Source organism: Neofelis nebulosa, chromosome 1, assembly GCF_028018385.1.
Source record: "Neofelis nebulosa isolate mNeoNeb1 chromosome 1, mNeoNeb1.pri, whole genome shotgun sequence".
Lineage (NCBI taxonomy): Eukaryota > Metazoa > Chordata > Mammalia > Carnivora > Felidae > Neofelis > Neofelis nebulosa.
Genome location: NC_080782.1, coordinates 100,142,959 through 100,161,595, shown reverse-complemented (window position 1 = coordinate 100,161,595; position 18,637 = coordinate 100,142,959). Strand labels below are relative to the sequence as shown.

General features: G+C 43.6%; 1 protein-coding gene across 1 annotated transcript in view; it reads left to right on the top strand.

Annotated features, from left to right (window-relative positions):
- The window catches only part of ANKDD1B (ankyrin repeat and death domain containing 1B), a 66,619-nt gene that overhangs the window by 44,473 nt on the left and 3,509 nt on the right, over positions 1-18,637 (top strand). Inside the window, exons 9-14 of the mRNA XM_058729432.1 lie at positions 1,131-1,229; positions 4,123-4,221; positions 6,739-6,837; positions 11,554-11,649; positions 15,283-15,484; positions 17,930-18,061. Of these exons, the coding sequence (XP_058585415.1) occupies positions 1,131-1,229; positions 4,123-4,221; positions 6,739-6,837; positions 11,554-11,649; positions 15,283-15,484; positions 17,930-18,061 (727 nt within the window). The remainder of the gene's footprint in view (positions 1-1,130; positions 1,230-4,122; positions 4,222-6,738; positions 6,838-11,553; positions 11,650-15,282; positions 15,485-17,929; positions 18,062-18,637) is intronic.

Sequence of the window (18,637 nt, the reverse complement as noted above, 5' to 3'; positions counted from 1 at the left end):
TTTCATGGCTCTTGGACTGAGAAATTCTTACTTTGGGTCTGTTATGTCGTTGTAGTCAGATGTCAGCCAGGACTTAGGTTATTTGAAAGCTTAAGTGAGCTGACTCACTCACATGACTGGCAGTTGGTGCCATCTGTCAGCTGGGAGCTCAGCTGGGGCTCTTGAATGGCATGGACATGTGGTCTCTCTTCTTCACAGCATGGCAGCTGGTTTTTAATAGGCAGGGAGGTGAAGCTGCCAAGCTGGGTAGTGGCTGCACCTGGGTCTGGCACACTGTCATTTCTGCCATACTCTGCTGATTGGTCCAAGCAGTTATAGGGTCCACTCAGATTCAACGGGAGACCTCTTGATGAGGCAGTGGGCAGTCTCAGGCCTGCATGTGAGATGGTACTTACTTATGTAGCCACTTTTTGGAAAACATAACATCCTGTAGAACCTTATTTGGTTGGTGGGCCTAGAAATACTTTGTAGCAATCTTAAAATTAATCCATCAACAACTATCCATTGTCCTTATACTGTTGCAAAGCACCATACTAAGACTTTTTGGAGGATAGCAGGATAAATCAAGAACAATTTTCTCATCTAGTGTTCACAGTAAGTGAAGTCACTTGAGCACAGGGAAGGTAGGAGGCAGCTGGTACCAGGGAAGGAGAGGCATTGATGAAGGAGATGAATAAGGGGCCATGAGGGAACACTGCACATGGGTAGCAATCATGCTGAGCTTTGAAGCCAGACCTGGCAGAAAGGAGAGCTGCAGGTAAGCAGTCAGGGTTGCAGCAGGTATTGAGGCATTTCCTGGGACCAACACCAAGTCAGCCTTTTTAGCTCAAGGAGGGTGTTTGCAGAGTGTATGGAGAGAAGACTCAGCCCTAGTCCACTTTGTACTTAGAGAGGGGAAACAGGGATTTAACTCATATTTGTTTGAGGCATGTGTCACCTCAGACTCTCTTTTTATAGGAGACACTTAGAAATAACAAAGAGGCCCTCAAAATAATCAAAAACACATTGGATTTTCTTTTTTAAATAGTTGTATATTTCTTTGTATTAATTAATTACCATGTGATGAATATCAGAAAGCAGGCTGGATTCTAATGGGGATCTTCCCTGCCTTTTCCACCTGTGTTTTGCAGCTCAACATCAGTGCTTTGCAGATAGCAACCCAGAACGGCCACACATCCCTTGTGAGCTGTCTTCTCAGTAAGCATGTTGACCTGTACCAGAAAGTGGAAGTGAGTCTGTTTCAATAACATGGGCTTTGATCCTGGTGCTGTGAGGCTGGCTGTGTGCAGAGATGCTCCTTGCAGATACTTGGGGGGCGGGGAGGAGGGGAACGAGATGTTCACAAAGGAGGAATTCTTTCTGGGGAAGCAGACTGACTCCTTTTGGAGGCTGAGTCTTAATCTTGAGAAATAAAATGCAAGGGATGAATTTTATAAAGTCTTTGAAGTTCCTGAACAAAATGAAATCTTTGTGCTTTAAATATTGATACTTGCTGCAATAAAACGTTCTCAGGTGTCCAGAGATGCCATTATTCTTGTATTAAATTTATCAGTCTGTGGAAAAAAGGACACTGCTATAAATGGGAAGGAGGATGATCTTTCCCCCCCCCCCTTCACTGAGTGATCTTGTTTTTCTTTTGCAAGTCCATCCTTTATACTGATTGAGGTTTTCTGAAGTTTGAGTTGGCTTTGGTAGGATTGAGGAAGGCCCTCTGTGCCAGCAGTAGATGGGAAGCATTCCTCTGTTTTTCACTTCTCCTGTGAGAATATTATTTCCTCTGATCTTGGTTAGCAATTACTATTTATTATATTAACTAGAGAGGAGGGGTGTGATTTGACCATGTCTGGTCAAATTTATTATATTAACTATTATTATATATTAACTATTATTATTTATTATATTAACTAGAGAGAAGGGATGTGATTTGACCATGTCTGGTCAAATTCCTCTAACATTAGAGGAATTGGCTCTGAACGCCCCGGGTCTGTCCAGGGATGCTTCCCATTTCTCAGGAAGGGCTGGGTCCCAGCAAGGCCGGTAGCCCTGGCTGGAAGGACACTGCCTACTTCCCTGGCCTGAGGGATGCTTTCTCTTTTTTCATGCTTGGTGCCTCAAGAAAGAACATCCTTCCAGAGAAGAAGAGGCCTGCACGGAAAGCCTCCCTCCCACACTGCCCTGACCTGCCCGATCATCTCCATTTCCTTGCTCACCCCCATGGCAGTCTGACTTCTGCAGCCATGGTGTCCTACCTGCCCCCCTTCTCTCCTCTTCCTCTGTGGGCTGGTGATGCTCTTGTCAACTCTGTACATCTCTTTTTCATAGGTTTCTTTCATAGTAGGTTTCCTGGGAAGGACCCTGGTGCCAGTATTGGAGTCAGGCAGATCAGGGATTCAAATCCTGTCAAATCCATTTCTTGCCGCCAAGGCCTTGGGGAATTATTTAACTGCTCTGTTCCTTATATATAAAGTGGGGAATAGGAGAGCCTGGGTGGCTCAATTAGTTTGACTTCAGCTCAGATCATGATCTCACGGTTTGTGGGTTGAAGCCCTGATTGGGCTGTGTGCTGACAGCGTGGAACCTGGAGCCTGCTTCAGATTCTGAGTCTCCCTCTCTCTGCCCATTCCTCGCTCATGCTCTGTCTCTCTCTCTCTCTCTCTCTCTTTCTCTCTCTTTCTCTCTCTCAAAATAAATAAATAAACAAACAAACATTAAAAAGTTTAAAAAATAAATACAGTGGGGAATAGATGTAACTGCTAAGATTATTGTAAATCAAAACTATTAGCCCAGAGTTTAGAATATAAACTATGGGGGAAGTGAGTGTATAGTAAGTAGCATTATAAGATGTTAAATGTACCTTACTGATGCTTATTATTAATATCTCTTTTTCTTGAGTAACACTGTGCTCTATCCTCATCATGCACCCTCGCACACACCTGTGTTGCCTGTCGGCTGTCTTGGCTCTTGGCTCTACTATTGTTCACAGCCTTGCTGGATCTTCTGCCTGCACCTGCTTTTTATACCTGTACCCGTCCCCCTCCTCCCTGCCTCTAACCTCCTAGGACCTTCCCTCCACCCTGACTGCCCCTGAGCTGTCTCTCACGCCTTCCCTCTTTTTCCCCACCTTTTTTTCTTTGCGGCTACCTTCTCTACTCCTGGAGACATTTCTCTCTTGTCATCATGGGCCAGTGGCACCTGTGTGTCAGTGAGGCAACAGGAGCTAAGTGTGTGATTCTAGAGCTGATCGTGACATGACAGCCTGGCAGGGCTGGCGAAGAAGCCCACCTGTGGAGATGGCTGAGAGGGGCTGGGACACTTCAGGTGAAGGTGTGGCTGCAGGATGGCTGCACCTTCATTTAACTGCAAATGAGGACAGGGGAGCATGCTGGAGAGGTTTGGTAAACATACTGGGGCTGTATATATACAGGAGAAGGCTAAACATGAGCATGGTGCCCCTGGGTGAATGGGTCATTAGTCCCATGGAATGATCTAGGGAGAAAGAACTCTAGATCGGATCATTTCAGGAAATGCTGAATGTGCATGCTTTTTCCTCCTTGTAGTTATTCCCCCCATACTTTAGCTTTTTGAAGGCTCTGAGAAGTCCTGCATTAAGCCTGTTTCATATTTCTTATCCTTCTTTTCAAAGCACAAATGTCAGTTCTTCAGGAAAGCTTTTTCTCATCTCCAGAAAGGTCAGCCCTCTGGCCATCCCATATATGCTCTTATACCACTCGCTACTTTTCGTCCAAAGCATTTATCACAATTTATGCATTTATTTTGTGATTAAAACAATAACAACAACAACAACAATATATTCTTGCCCCACTGGATTGGAAGAATCCTGAGAATGCCAGGTTCGCCGCTGAATCCCTAGCCTCCCATAGTAGGTGCTCAGTGTCTAGTCCTGGAATGAATGAGGGGGCAGAGCTGATTGCCGGTAAGCTGGTTTGCTGCACAGCCTTGGGGTGGAAATGATGCTGAACACTCGCTATTGGCCTGCCGCCGCCGTGCAAGGCAATTCCAGTACTCAGAGATTATAGGAAACATCTGTCGAAATGAATTGCTTTTTGGTGTGAATGATGAAGCCAAAACCTCTTGGATTTGAAAATTTCTTTCTTTCTGCAGCCGAAGGAGTCCCCTCTTCATTTAGCTGTTATCCACAACCATATCACAGTTGTAAAGAGCTTACTAAGTGCACAGCATGACATTAACATCTTAAATCAGGTAAGCCAGCAGTCCGAACCCAGAGAGTCTGTTTTCTTATGATTCAAGGTAGTGTGTGACTACGGGTAATTTTGAGCAAGTTCAAGTTGCCCTAAAAATTTTCCAGGAGGAATATACATATTCTTTTTATCCATTTTCTGCTGTAACCCCTACTCCCACTTGCACACACATACTTTTTCAAACACACAACCGGGGTTCAGTTAGTGCTCACATTTAACAGGCCCAGCACTTCTGGTAGATAAACAGTAGCTCAGAGTTACATTGCCAGATGCTCTTTAAATCAAAGCCCACTCCTTCAGTATGAAATATAATTGGCCAGTAGCCCTTTGCCACAAGGAGGAAGCTTTGTTTCTATATTAGAGACTGTAAATGTGTCTTTTACCCAAAGGCAAAAGAGACCTCTTGGAATAAAAAAGATCACCATAAATTTAAATCTACTGGAGCAGAGTCAAATGCTCCATAAAAGGAATCCATCACTAGCTGGTTGTGGAAATGCTGAGTTGGAAGATTAACGGGGGTGGGTACTGTCTGAATCAGGGCCTCCTCCGGGGCTGAGCTGCCTCTCCCAAGAGCTGTGGGAAGTAGGAAGAGAAACTCTTGGGAGAGGAGCTCTTTAGGAGCCCTGGAGACAGGTGAGAACTCTGGACTCCTCTTGGCTTTCTGACTGCCTCTACCTAGAGGAGCCTCAGCTGGACCCTGAGGGGAGGGAGCAGCCAGATATGGTGGACATACCTGTCCTAACCACCCCCCGCCCCCCACACTGGGAGCCCCTGTTTCCATGTCTTTGGAATCAGAGCAGTGCCATAGATCTCTCCAGTCTCCTCCATCTCCAACCTAGGAGTTCCTTTGTGCCAGATGGGAATAGAGACTTACCTACCCTTCCATCCCTTCCTTCCTCCAGGGACCTTGCTCCTCCCTGTGTTTTACCATCCCAAATGTTTGTAGGGAGGGAAGGAATGTTATTATACATACTTAGGTGTCCAAGTATGTTAATGCCCCAAATATTTGCTTACGTGCAGAATTTTTGCTCTATACACAGAACTTGTGTGTCATTTTGGTTTCACCAGAATTGGCCAGATTCACTCTAGAAAGGAGGGTTTGTTAGTCTGCCCGCCAGGTATAGAACTAGACTTGACCATTTCAATTCTCTGTTAGATTGGGAATATACTCAATGTATAACAATAAGAAAATATAAATAAGATAAAAATTTATAATTATCATCCCCCCCCAATAAAGAGAACTCTTGTTAACGTATTGGTTCATTTCCTGTCCTCTAGATTTACAGCAGTATCGTCAAATTGAGATGATATTGGTGTTTGAGGTATGACCCTGTGTCTCTGTTCCATGTTGATAGAGACCTTTGATAGTTTGTTAGTGTAAGTGTGATGTTTTGGATGAGCCCCCAGAGGGGCTGATTGCCACCCAAAAGTGAGTCTTTAATAAATGCTTTCTAATACTAATTATGTTAACGCTCCAAGCAGGTTGATCCTGTGCTCGGGTTGGCAGAGTACTGAGCTAGATGCTATTGTCCAGCTCTGTGACCCTGGGGAAGTTGCTTCCTGTCTCTGGTTTAAGGGTTGGGCTAGACCATAAACAACGTTCCTTTCAGTACTAATATTTTAGAAATGTCTGTCTGCACGTCAGCATTCCTTTCAGTGAGAGGTTAAAGTGTGTTATTTTCTTGTGATTTCGTATTTCTTGGAAACACTGTTACCCTCTTGGTAAGAAAACGATTACCCCAGAGAGAAATTAGAAGTCTTATACTCTCTTATACATTATAACTAAGAAATTTACAAGATAGAGAAAAGCATCAATAAGGCAATAAAAATAACTCCCTAATCCTGCCATCTAGACATTATCGTTAATATGGTTGATGTGTTTCCTTCTCTAGATACAGTGTTATGTCCAAAGTCTGTCAGTGTTAAATGAGTACTTTTTCCATTTTAAAAATTAATCTTGGAAACCACTGTTTAATTTGTAGTTAAGTACACATAACGTAACATTTACGATTTTAACCGTTGTTGAAGGTACACTTCAGTGACCTGAAGCACAGTCACGTTGCTCTGCCTCCACCCCCACCACCCAGTTCCACAACTCCTTCCATGTTCCCAAACTGAAACTCTGCTCATGACTCTAACTCCCCATTCTTCCCTCCCCGAAGTTCCTGGCAACCACCACTCTGCTTTCTGTCTCTATGAACTTGACTATTCTAGTCTGTCATAATGAAGTAATGTTTCAGAAATCATTTTTAATGGTTGCCTGCTAATCCGACATGTGGATATACCTCAATTTACCCAGCAAGTCTCTTTGTCAAACATGTAACTTTCTTTCAGTTTTTCACTGTTACCAACAATCCTACAGTGAATGTCCCCTGTACCTATTTAAAAATGTGATCTTAATCTATTTTCCCATATGCCTATATAGGGCACCTCTACTTTCCCTTTGTCTTTTCATTATGCAAGTCTTTTCCCCCTCCTTAATATGTTTAGATTACATTTTTGAAATTTCTCATGGCAGAGGCAGCAGACTCCTTTGCACCTAGCTGCTGATCTTGGCCATGTGGAACTGGTGGACACTTTGCTGAAGGCAGGCTGTGACCTGAAGGTCGTTGATAAGGTAAGCTCATGGACTTCACCCTGTTCAGCCAAGGTGGTTGTGAAGAGCTGTCTGCAGGCTGTAAGCCTTGACAGCAACCACAGCATACCCTTTGTGAAAAGACTGGATAAATCTTACACAAACATTGTAACGTGGTCGTCGGCAAAACATCCTGATTGTGATTGAGATATGTAGGTAAGAAATTTTACTCTGAATAATAAAATCTGTATTTTTTTAAGTTTTTTTTTTTTCTTCTATAAGTAATCTCTACACCCAATGTGGGTCTTGAATTTACAACCCCAAGATTGAGAGTCGCATGCTCTACCAACTCAGCCATCCAGGCGTCCCTAAAGCATATATTTTTTAAATTAAAATTATGTATTAGGGGCGCCTGGGTGGCTCAGTCGGTTAAGCATCTGACTTTGGCTCAGGTCATGATCTCATGGTTCGTGGGTTTGAGCCCCGTGTCACGCTCTGTGCTGACAGCTTGGAGCCTGGAGCCTGCTTTGGATTCTGTGTCTCCCTCTGTCTCTGCCCCTCCCGTGCTCATGATCTGTCTCTGAAAAATAAACAAACATTAAAAAAATTTTTTTAATAAAAAAATAAAATTGTGTATTAATCTTTGGAAAAGATTAAAGATTCAGGTGGTCCAAAAATTTAAAAATATAATCAGTAAGGGTTTTACAATAAAAGTGTCCCACCCGCCCTTGACCCCGTTTGTCTGGTTCCCATACTACCCTTGCTAGTGGATCTATTATCATAAATTTGTTTTTTTCCAGTTTCTTTTTATGCATAAACAAGCAAACATAAATATATAATACTCTTACTACATTCCTCTCTCCTTTTTACACAGTGGTGATATACTTGTACATAATGTCCTGCATTTAGCTTTTTTCCTTTAAAAATATAGAGTAGAAGCTGTTCCATATTAGTACAAGGAGAGTTTCTCCATTCTTTTTTAGGTAGCTGTGGTATGGACATATCATAATTTGTTTAGTTATCAGCTGATGGGCATTTAAATTGTTCCTAAGCTTTAGCTTTTATAAACAGAGATGCAGTGAATAAACATACATGTCTAAAATTTTTTTACTTAAAATTAAAAAAATTTTTAAATTGTAAAATAAATACAACAAAATTTATCATCTTAACCATTAAAAAAATTTTTTTTAAGGTTTATTTTTGAGACAGAGAGAGACAGAGTATGAGTAGGGGAGAGGCAGAGAGAGGGAGACACAGAATCTGAAGCAGGCTCCAGGCTCTGAGCTGTCAGCACAGAGCCCGACACGGGGCTCAAACCCACAAACTGTGAGATCATGACCTGGGCCAAAGTCGGATGCTCAACCAACCAAGCCACCCAGGTGCCCCATCATCTTACCTATTTTTAAGTGGACAGTTCAGTAGTGTTAAGTCGGTTCACACTATTATGTAACCAGTCTCCAGAACTTTTTCATCTTGCAAAACTGAAACTATGAACAACAACTACGCATTTCCTCGTCCTTCCCCAGCCCCTGGCGACCACCACTCTTATTTTCTGTTTCTATGAATTTGACTATTCTGGGTACCTCATATAAATAGAATCATACAGCGTTGGTCACTTTGTCACTGGCTTATTTCATTTAGCATAATGCACTGAAGGTTTATCCATGTTGTAGCACATGTCAGAATTTCCTTCCTTTTTAAGGCTGAATGATACTCCATAGTATGTCCATACCACATTTTGTTTATCCTTTCATCTGTGGATGGAGATTTGGGTTGCTTCTACCTTTTGGTCATTGTGTAGACGTGTTTGTAAAGAAAGACAACTTTGTATATTGATGCAGTAAAGCAGACTCAGTCACAGGAGGGTTGTGGGGCATCTGTGCATTAGGTTCTAGCTTACTGAAAAGTGTAAATGCAGGAAGACCGAGGTGTGGCAGCCCTGTTAGGTGCTCACAACACATGTACCTTATTTCAATCCTCACATCTCCTCTGTGAGGTGGACAAAATTATCCGTTTTCAAGAGATTTCAGCGATGTCAACGTCACACACATAGTAAGACACAGAGCCAGGCTTCAAAGCCAAAGCTGCTTGATTGTGTAGTGCTTTTCCACAGCTGTGAGCAGAGGTGACTGCTTCTGCAACTCGCTGTCTTTTCCTTCCTTGTCTTTACCCACACTGTTCATCAGCTCAGCACATCCCTAATTCCCAGCACTAGCTGAGTTCACCCTACTTACTATTGCAGAATCACACATTTTACATCTGTGGGACTTGAAGAAATGATGTGTTATTTTGCTTTTCTGTGTATGTCAGTTTTTAAAATTATCATAAAAAGTCATATAAGCCTTGGGGCACCCGGGTGGCTCAGTCAGTTAAAAGCCTGACTCTTGATCTCGGCTCAGGTCTTGATCTCATCAGGGTCGTTAGTTTTAGCCCTGCTTGGGCTCCACACTGGGTGTGAGCCTACTTAACAAAAAGGCAACACAAATCCACTGTGAACAATCTGGAAAACACAGAAAAGCATAAGGAAGAAAAAAGCATTCACCCATAACTCCGTCACTTGGGTGGAAGTGCCCCACTTGCACTCCTGTGCTCATTACCTTCCCTTAACATTTAGCATTAGTATTCACACGTCGCATCTTATTTTCCATGCTTTCCTTTCATACTGTATTCCACTTTTTCATTAACATTTAACACCTCTGGGACAGTCTTGTGGGTGGAGATTCCATAGCACTGGGAAGGGAATTCATGCTCAGCCCCCAGTGCCTATGGACTGGATGTCCTGGGAAATAGTAGCCTCAGTGCTACAATTTGACCCCCAATTTGATTTTCCCATATTCCCTTCTCCTCTTCCTCTTTTTTCTCTGGGCACATAGTTGGCACCCAACACCTATTTCATTAATAAAAACCACATTTTCCACTCACTCCCACAGTATTTACCAAGGATAAGTGACTCTAAGAGTAAATGAAAGTGTGGATGGAAAAAAGGAGCCAGGGTTTGGTGTAAATAGGACTTTCCCAGAAACCTGCTCCCTCAGTCAGAGGTGTCACAAAGCTCCTGGAGGGCTTCCCACCCTCAGTGGCAGGAGTGCTGTATTTCCACTCCAGGGCGCACTCCCTGGGAAGGTTTTCCTGCGAACTTGAGAACGCTGGCTCTCAGAATGCTGCCTTCCCACAGCAGGCTGATCATCTGGATTCAAATGGCCTCACGAGCCAGAATCTAGGCAGCATGCAATGGAAGACTTGCTAACTGCCTGCAAAGTGCTATTCTTCCTGATTTCATTACTGCCCTCTCTTGATGAGAAACTGATTACTGTCAGTCCTAATCTTCCGGCCCACCTGGGTCTTAGCACCTCCACTCACAGCCAGATCATGTGGGTTGGTGGGAGTTGCAAATGCTCAGCCATGTGAGAGAATTATTGGGATAAATTGCTGGATCCCTAAGCATGGAAACATGGGTTCCTAAAATTGGAACTTCTTCTTCTGGGATTATTTCTGACCATTCGTTTTGATCATCTTCAGGATTCCTGAGCAAATTTTTCCTGTGCCATTTTAAAAATAAATAAAAACCACCATCTTTTTCTCAGGAAAATGTATAGATATGTGTGGATTGTGCATGGCCTAAAATCTAGGGGACACCTTTTGTTATTTGGACAAGATACCATATGCATTCCCAGGCCACTCATGCCCCAAATTATGTCCAGAATATCCCTTATTGCATATTCCATTTGGTTAAGTTTCCAATCCATAACCCCTTGGTTGGAAGCGTAGAATAGAAAAAAATTCTAGATAGGAGTCCTGCGGGCTGAATTCTATACTATGAATTAGTAGTTTTGTCATGGATGCTACTCTTCTTCTTCTTTTTTTTTTTTTTAAGTTTTATTTATTTAATTTCTACACCCAACGGGGGTTCAAACTCACGACCCTGAAATCAAGAGGTGCATACTCTTGGCGCTCCAAGGATACTATTATTCTTGATAAGATCCAGCACTTTTCGCCCTCATTAACACATGGCTTCAACTTCTTGGTCGAAGAGGGCTGTTCAGGCTCTTGCCATCATGCAAGCATTCTAGTCAGGAGGAAGGAGAAAGAGAATGGCGTCCTTCCTGTCTTTAGAAATACTTTCTAGAAGTTGCACGTGCCACTTCCATTAATATAACAGAACTTAGGTCACATATCTAAGTGCAAGGGAGGCTGGGAAATGTTTGGGGTGGTCAGGTGCCCCGCTAAAATCAGGAGGTCTCTTTTTATAGCAGAAGGAAAAGGCTATTCGGGGAAGGAGGTGTGGCACACTAAAGTCTCAACCACAGATGGAGTCAGTCCTCATATTACTTATTTGCTGAGGACTTCCCAGTACAGTGAGCCAGGGAGACCTCTGGAGGTCTCAGAGAGATGTTTGGGTTCTCATCGATAGACGATGTGTAAAACATCATCTGTTGATGGTCAGTCCCTAAGTCTAAATCTTTTCCCCTGCCCTGTGGACACAGCACCTGACACCATCAATATCTAGCATCTCTTGAATAATTACCATGTGTTATGCACAGTCCTAAGGGCTTGATATGTACTACCGCATTTACCCCTCACCACTATACCATGGGATGGTAGCCTTTGAGCCCTAGAGAAGCTAAGGACTGACCCAAGTTCACCTTGCAGGGAGGCAGCAAGATCAGGATTTGAACTCAGGCCCCTCCCTCCCTGTTCCAAAGCTGGAGCTCTTAAATACTAGGCCATCCTGCCTGACACTTTCATTTTTAATTTTAGCAAGGGAAGACTGCCCTGGCCATGGCCTCCAGAAGCAACCACAGCCTTGTAGTGGACATGATCATTAAAGCAGAGAGATACTACGCCTGGAGAGAGGTAAGGAACAGGATTCCAGCTTCACAACCGGCTCTTCTGCAACCCCGTCTTCTGATGGGGCAGTGTGGGGTCGGTGTCATTCTTTCTTCTGCTCTCATGGGCAGGGTCCTGGTCAGTGCAGTTATAACGGTCCCTTTGGCCTGTGCTGCCCCATTCAGGAAATGAACAGCTGCCTCTCCCTCTCTTTACTTTGCCAGCATCAGTAATCAGAGCTCATAGGGCTAAGTGGCCCCATCCATGTTGGCTCGAACAGACTTAGCATGCTTGCCCCGCATGGTTGGCCCTCTGCCACAGAGTCTTGGGCTGTGGTACCTTCTGGAAGTTCTCAAACCTACATTCTAATGAGCGATAAAGAAGTTGACATTCACCGCTCTGCAGCTTTTAACACAAGCTGGTGCTGGCTCTCTAGCACTCAAGTATCCTGTGATAGTCACAAAAACCTTATTCATCTTGAGAACACTTGTCTCCAAGACATTCTCTCTGCCTTCTTTCATTATTACGTCCTCTGCTAGCTGCCACTCCCACAGCTTCTCAACAGAATGCCTTTCTCTCCAAGATTGGAGTCTATACCTTCAGGCAGGAATTAGTTACCAGGCACCACCCTCAATTTGTACTTTGTGTTGTTACCATGCTAGGCTGAATGCCCCGCCCTGGTCCAGTAGGTTGGTACCAGAATTCAGCTCCTACCCTTCAGGTGTTTACCCCTGAGGAGCATCAGCCCTGATTTGCTGTCTAGTTGCTAATCCTGAGAAATTTTCCTTAAATCCTTAAGGCAAAATGCATTGATTTGCCTCTTCTTCTCACAATCCTGTTTAATGGGCTCAGTGGTCCCGATATATTATCTGGATGGTATGACATATGTATCATTTAAAGGCCACATCATTCTACTCAAACCTTTCTCACTTGCCCGTAAAGCAAAATACTTTTTCGTAACCATTAGAATTGTTTTATCTCTCTCCCCCTCCTAGTCATTTTCTTTTTTTTCCCCAAATGTTTATTTATTTTGAGAGGGGGAGAGCATGACCGGGGAAGGGGCAGAGAGATAGAAAGAAATCTCAAGCAGGCTCTGCACTCTCAGCACAGTGCCCAATGTGGGGCTCGAACTCACGAATTGTGAGATCATGACCTGAGCTGAAATCAAGAGTCAGAGGCTTAACCAACTGAGCCACCCAGGTTCCCTTGATTTCTATTCCTCCTACTCCTTTGTTCTCTTCCTCTTTGCCTTAGCTTCATTCTTTCTTAGATCATCACTGTATTTGAGTGACAGTAACTTCCTCAACTTTTGCCTTTTCTCTGGCTTTTAAATGATTGTTTTCACATTTTCTTTAAAATTAGACATATTCATTAGTTCTATTTTTAATGCCTGCTAGCATTTTTAGATTCTTCTTCCTAGATGAGAATAAATTACTCTTCTACCAAGTGAATAAGCCCTTCTTCCTAACAAATCTTTAAGATGTGAGAATCAGATGAACTTTGAGAGTCATATACAATGCACAAATGTATGAAGGAGACCCTCTGAAATGTAAGAGTTGTTCACCTTGGTGACAACTAGGGACGAAGATCTAGAGTAGGAGGAAGGCTTGTTTTTTAATATGTATCCTTAAAATCTTTTTTAACCAAATGTATTTATTATTTATTTTAAATTCACTTTGTTCATTAAACAAATATATGCTTATTATTTTTTTTTTTTACCAAATCCATTTATTATTATTTTAAATTCTCTTTATTAAACAGATTTATATACTGGCCTAATATAAATCCTGGCCTAATATAAATCATTAAATCCAGTGGTTCAGAGGCAGATGGGAGCTTCCTAAAATCTGGCTCATGCTATTTTAATTTCCACCAGTTTAAGCATGTGATATTCTGCAAATAGTTCAATGCTTTGGCAGACAAACTATTATTGGTTCCAAGGACTGTTTAAAGAGACCTGTGGCAGAGCACCTGCGTGGCTCAGTTGGTTGAGTGTCTGACTCTTGGTTTCATCTCACGTCTGGATCTCACAGTTCGTGGGATCAAGCCCGGCGTCAGGCTCTGTACTGACAGCGCGGAACCTGCTTGGGATTCTCTCTCTTCCTCTCTGTGTCTCTGCTCCTCCCTCGTTGTGCTCTCTCTCTCAAAGAAATAAACTAAAAAGAAAAAGAAAAAGAGCTAGGCTTTCCAAATCCCTGACCCTTTCCTACAGAAACTTGAAGGACTACCCAGCCCAATTCCAGAATGCACAGAGCATGTGTACTTCTCAAAGAAATAAAAATGCTGTGTTACAAAGGTTAATGCATTTTGCAAGTTCTTCCCTCTACCTTGTGATGTTTTGGGTTTTGATCTTGTTGGATTCCTCATTGTTTCAGGAGAGGGAATGAAGAGTAAAGGAAAAAGTGAAGTGCCCTCGGCTCCCAAGTTTGTTGGATGCCCCACCCTCAACCTTTCCTTTTTCAGGATTCCCCAGGAGTTAGGCAGTGTAAGAGTAAAGTTAGGGTTGGGGTAGAGAGGACCCTGCATTTTACAATCTCTGAAGCAATTATGGGTAATTCATACTTGACATTCCTATTCCACCTTCTGTTCACAAGGTCCAGTTACTAGAGAAAAGACCAGCTCATCTCCTTGGGCATGCTTCCCAGGGCTTTGTAGACCTCCCAGAGGAGACTGCAGATGCTGTGAAAGGCATAGGCTGATCTGTGATGGGGGCTGAGGCACAAGCTCCACCCTGGTTTTGAGAACCAGGTGCCCATATCCTTTTAGTCGATATCCTGCCCCAGCCTTGACTCCTGTCTTGCTGTTCAGATTATCTTTCATTTAGATTCACTTTTATTTAAGTGAAAGACAAAAATAGGAGCTGCCATATGTACACAAGGAGAATAGGAAGTCCCAAACCTCTAGGGCTGTGTGTTCTGCACGTCCTTAACTGTTCTGCAGCCTCCGGAAGGAGGATTATCTGGAGCTCTGATGGCATATGCATGACAGGTGCAGCTCTATGAAACCATGACACCTGCTTTCACTTGGAGATTTTTCTCCAGTTTCTTTCGTTGGGTTCTGTAGAAGGGACAAAAGGAACCTTTGAAAACCCAGAAAACCAGACAGAGAACATGTGGATTAAGCCTGGCTGCGGTGCTCTCCACTCCTTTGGCCCCCCAAGTTAGGCTTCTACTTTACTCTCCTCGCACCAGAGTAGGATGAATGGAGGGACCAGCTCTGGGGCCCTGTTAAGAGAGTATATCCAATCCAGGCCTCATTGAAACTTTGATATGAGACAATCAAACATGCAAAAGAAGAAAGAGAGATATTTGTTGAAAGTAAGGCCTTCAAAGATGCCTTTGTTGTGACATTTCCTAAGCCAAGACATCCCCTCTGTTTTCTTTTGGGGTGAATAAATATCAGTCAGCAAATTGGGATAGAAGCATGGGATACAACACAGCAAACCCCCTCATATTTCCTGTGTTAGTACTCAAGCTTTTTACTTCAGACATTTGTTTCCATCTTGGATGACAAAAAGTGATCCAGTTACAGGTAATATTGAAAACATAAGTCTCGGTTACCATCTTACCAGTTCTATCTGAAAAACTGTCTACATCCCATGAAATAAGGCAATAAGCACAAAATGTCTGAAATCATCTGATGCTGTTACCTTTAATTTAGGAGCATGGTGAGAGCATCAAGGACTCATCAACCAGCTTTACTTTGACATTCAAGCAAGATCACAGTCTGGAGACCAGGCATATTCGCAGTCTCCTCTGGAACCTGGCTTACCATCAGCTAAAGGCCAATGAGTGGCAGAAGCTTGCCCGTTCCTGGAACTTTACAGATGACCAGATCAGAGCCATTGAAGAGCAGTGGTCAGGTGAGCATGACCCAGATGTTGCAAGGGGAGATAGGAACAGCAGTCCTTCCTGGTGGGAGATCTTCCAAGTAAGTAGTTGGTGCTCACAACAAGCAGCAGACTACAAGGGCTCAGGAATGGTGACATTCACCATAGGACCACAAAGATCGGCAACTTTGCAAACCATGAACAGTCTGCAGTAAACTGAAGTTTGCAAAGGATAATTACTTTTACTGAGCCATATTGAAAAGGTGTTATTTAGCCTTTAAGGCAGTTAAGGTTCCCAACTGAATATGCACTAAGGGAGCAAGGATTTAATGGTGGGCTTATCCCTGGGAAACCAACCTGTTTCTAGTATTCCTTGGGATTGTCTTGGGGTAAAAGGTTCATTCCCTAACAAAAGGCTCACTGTTTAGGGCTTCCACTCCAGGAGGAATCCCTTAAGCCAAGTCTGGGGTACAGAGTTCTTTTTTTTTTTTTTTTTTTTTTTAAATTTTTTTAAATGTTTGTTTATTTTTGAGAGAGAGAGAGAGTGTGTGGGGGAGAGCAGAGTGAGAGGGAGACAGAATCCAAAGCAGGCTCCAGGCTCTGAGCTGTCAGCACAGGGGCTGACACGGGGCTCAAACTCATGAGCCACAAGATCATGACCTGAGCCGAAGTTGGACGCTTAACTGACTGAGCCACCCAGGTGCCCCTGGGGTACAGAGTTCTTATACGATGAGGCCTTGGATGAGACGAGCTGCCCTATGGGAAACTTGGGATACAGACTCAGGCCTCTCCTTGAGTAGAAGATTCCAAGCCATGGAATCAATTCAGCCAGACTCTAGCTGTCAGAATTAGTGAGCTCAGGTCAGTTGGAGTCATTAGCTTTGCTTTTTTAATGATTTGACCAAAACCTAGGAAACAGAAAGTTTGTTTGGCATTAATCAGCTAAGTAGCTTTAAAAACAAGAAAGCAGATACTTTTCTTGACAAAACATTCTATTCAGAGCACTTTCTGTACATGGATATTATGAGATGTGAACAAGTCCCATGCTCAGGAGTCGATCTGCATTACTGATTGCTGGGATCGTAGATGGCAAAACCACAGCCCCTGAATACATGCTTCTTACACCACCTATAAGTAAATTATGGTACTTTATATTACTAATTCTAAGGCTACATTGTCATGTAAAAAATGGAAGATAATGCATTGAAAATGTTGAATATTGATTATCGTTTCTGAAAAGGTTCCTTTTTTACTATTAAGATTTCTCCTTTGTCACTAATTAGGCATATAGCATTCTTTGAAGTTTTTAGGAAAATTTAGTTGCCTTCTCGAAATCTCTTTTTGACCTAAAGAAATGATTTGAAAATACAGTGTATCTTCAGAGTACCTGCCAGCAGGATAAAGGGGAGGGGACTTAAAGTGTTTTAGTGGAAGAGTACGGAGTGCCTAGAATGTGTTCAGTTCGACCAGGTGAGGGCTGCATCAGCTCTTCACGTAAGCCAGGGTGCATGTTTGGTGGGATTTATAATCTAGTTGGCGTGACAACAGCAACATACACAATCCAAATACATTCCAGGGTAATGCTACTGCCACTAAGGAGTTTGTGGGCTTTTAGGCAAAGGAGCAACATGTTGACAGTGGTATTTAAGAATTAGTTTGGCAAATTGCAAGATGAAGGATTCGCCCAGGAGTACATTGTTCATGCGCACAGTTGGCCCTCCCTGCTTCTCTGACATTTTTCTGGCATGCTTCCTCCCCAGAGCTCAGGCCCTCCTCTTGTGGCATCTGCTTGCTCCCACACACACTCTGCTAGAACCAGGAGCCTGCCTGTCCTGTGTTTGTAACCGCGACCTCCTTGGAGACACGGGTCTCAGCTCTTTCCCTAACATCTCTCGGGGGTTAGGTATCCAGTGCGTATTTGCCCAGTGAGTAATCCTGGCCCAGGGCACGCACACTTCCATCAGACACTGGAGTGGCATGATGGCGCACGCCTGCTGCTTCGAGTATGGTTAATGGACAGCAACGGCAGCAGCTGGGAGCTTATTAGAAGTGCAGATCCTAACCTCAGACCGACTGAATGAGACTCTCTGTTGTAACAGGATCCCCAGGGGAAATATGCACTTTGAGTCGGAGAAATGGGGGTGCATAGCAGCTCTCTGAATGTGGGAGAGCTCCACATCTAAGGAAGGTTGTCCCTTACCGTTGGGCAGGGACTCAGCTGTTGAATCTCATATCTGCTCCTTTGGTCTGTGTCAAGCATATTAGGTGCACGACAAGTGCTAGAGTGAATCCACACTCTGGTCACCCTACAGGAATTCTAGCGAGGGGAACTGGAAGGGCTTTCATCCACTGGGCTGCTTCTCTAGCAGCCATCAGAAGAATGAGTTGAACCACAGAAAATTCAGTTAGAATGGAGATCACAACAAAAAGAGACCTCGGCACGTGGTGTTCGCCTCTGACTCTATGTGCTTGGCACAGGAAAGGGAAGTTTCCGTGAACACGGCCACAGGGCTTTGCTCATCTGGCTGCACGGGACCCTGATGACACAGGCCACTCCAGTCAAGCATCTGTATGAAGAGCTGGTATGCGCAGGTTTCCCAGAACTAGCTGGTGAGTTTTCGATATAGAAGCTCCTTCTCCCTTAAAATGGTGGGGGACAGTCCCCCAAAACAATACTGTCCATAAACAGCAGCAGTCTCAGTTTGGGGAGAGCTGTGGCTCATAAATATGCAGCTCCTCTGGTGATTGACTCAGTCAGCACTGACTGATACTGGTTTAGCCTGGCGGTTCTCAGCGTACCCCCTACTGGGCATTTGTAGAAGTGGAGGAGTATTTCTGTTGATGTGTATATGCAGCAGGGTATGGAGGTGTGTGGGGTGCGGGGGAGCTGGGAGAAGGCAGGAATGCTAAACCATCTTAGGAGATTCTAGTATCATTTCCATAACTAAGCACTGTCTTGCTCAAAATGCCATCTTGCCCCTGTTGGGGAAATTTACAAGTTGGTGGATTCAAGTGTTATTTCTAGGTTAAAAGAAAAGAGCAGACAGCCTTTTACTTTGGCAACTGAGGTTATTGCTAAAAATCACTTGCCCAAAGACTATATTGTCAGGGAAGATGGTTTCAAAACTTACCAATAATGAGGCGGTGTTAAACTCTCATGTAATAACCATTCAAGCAAAATGTAGG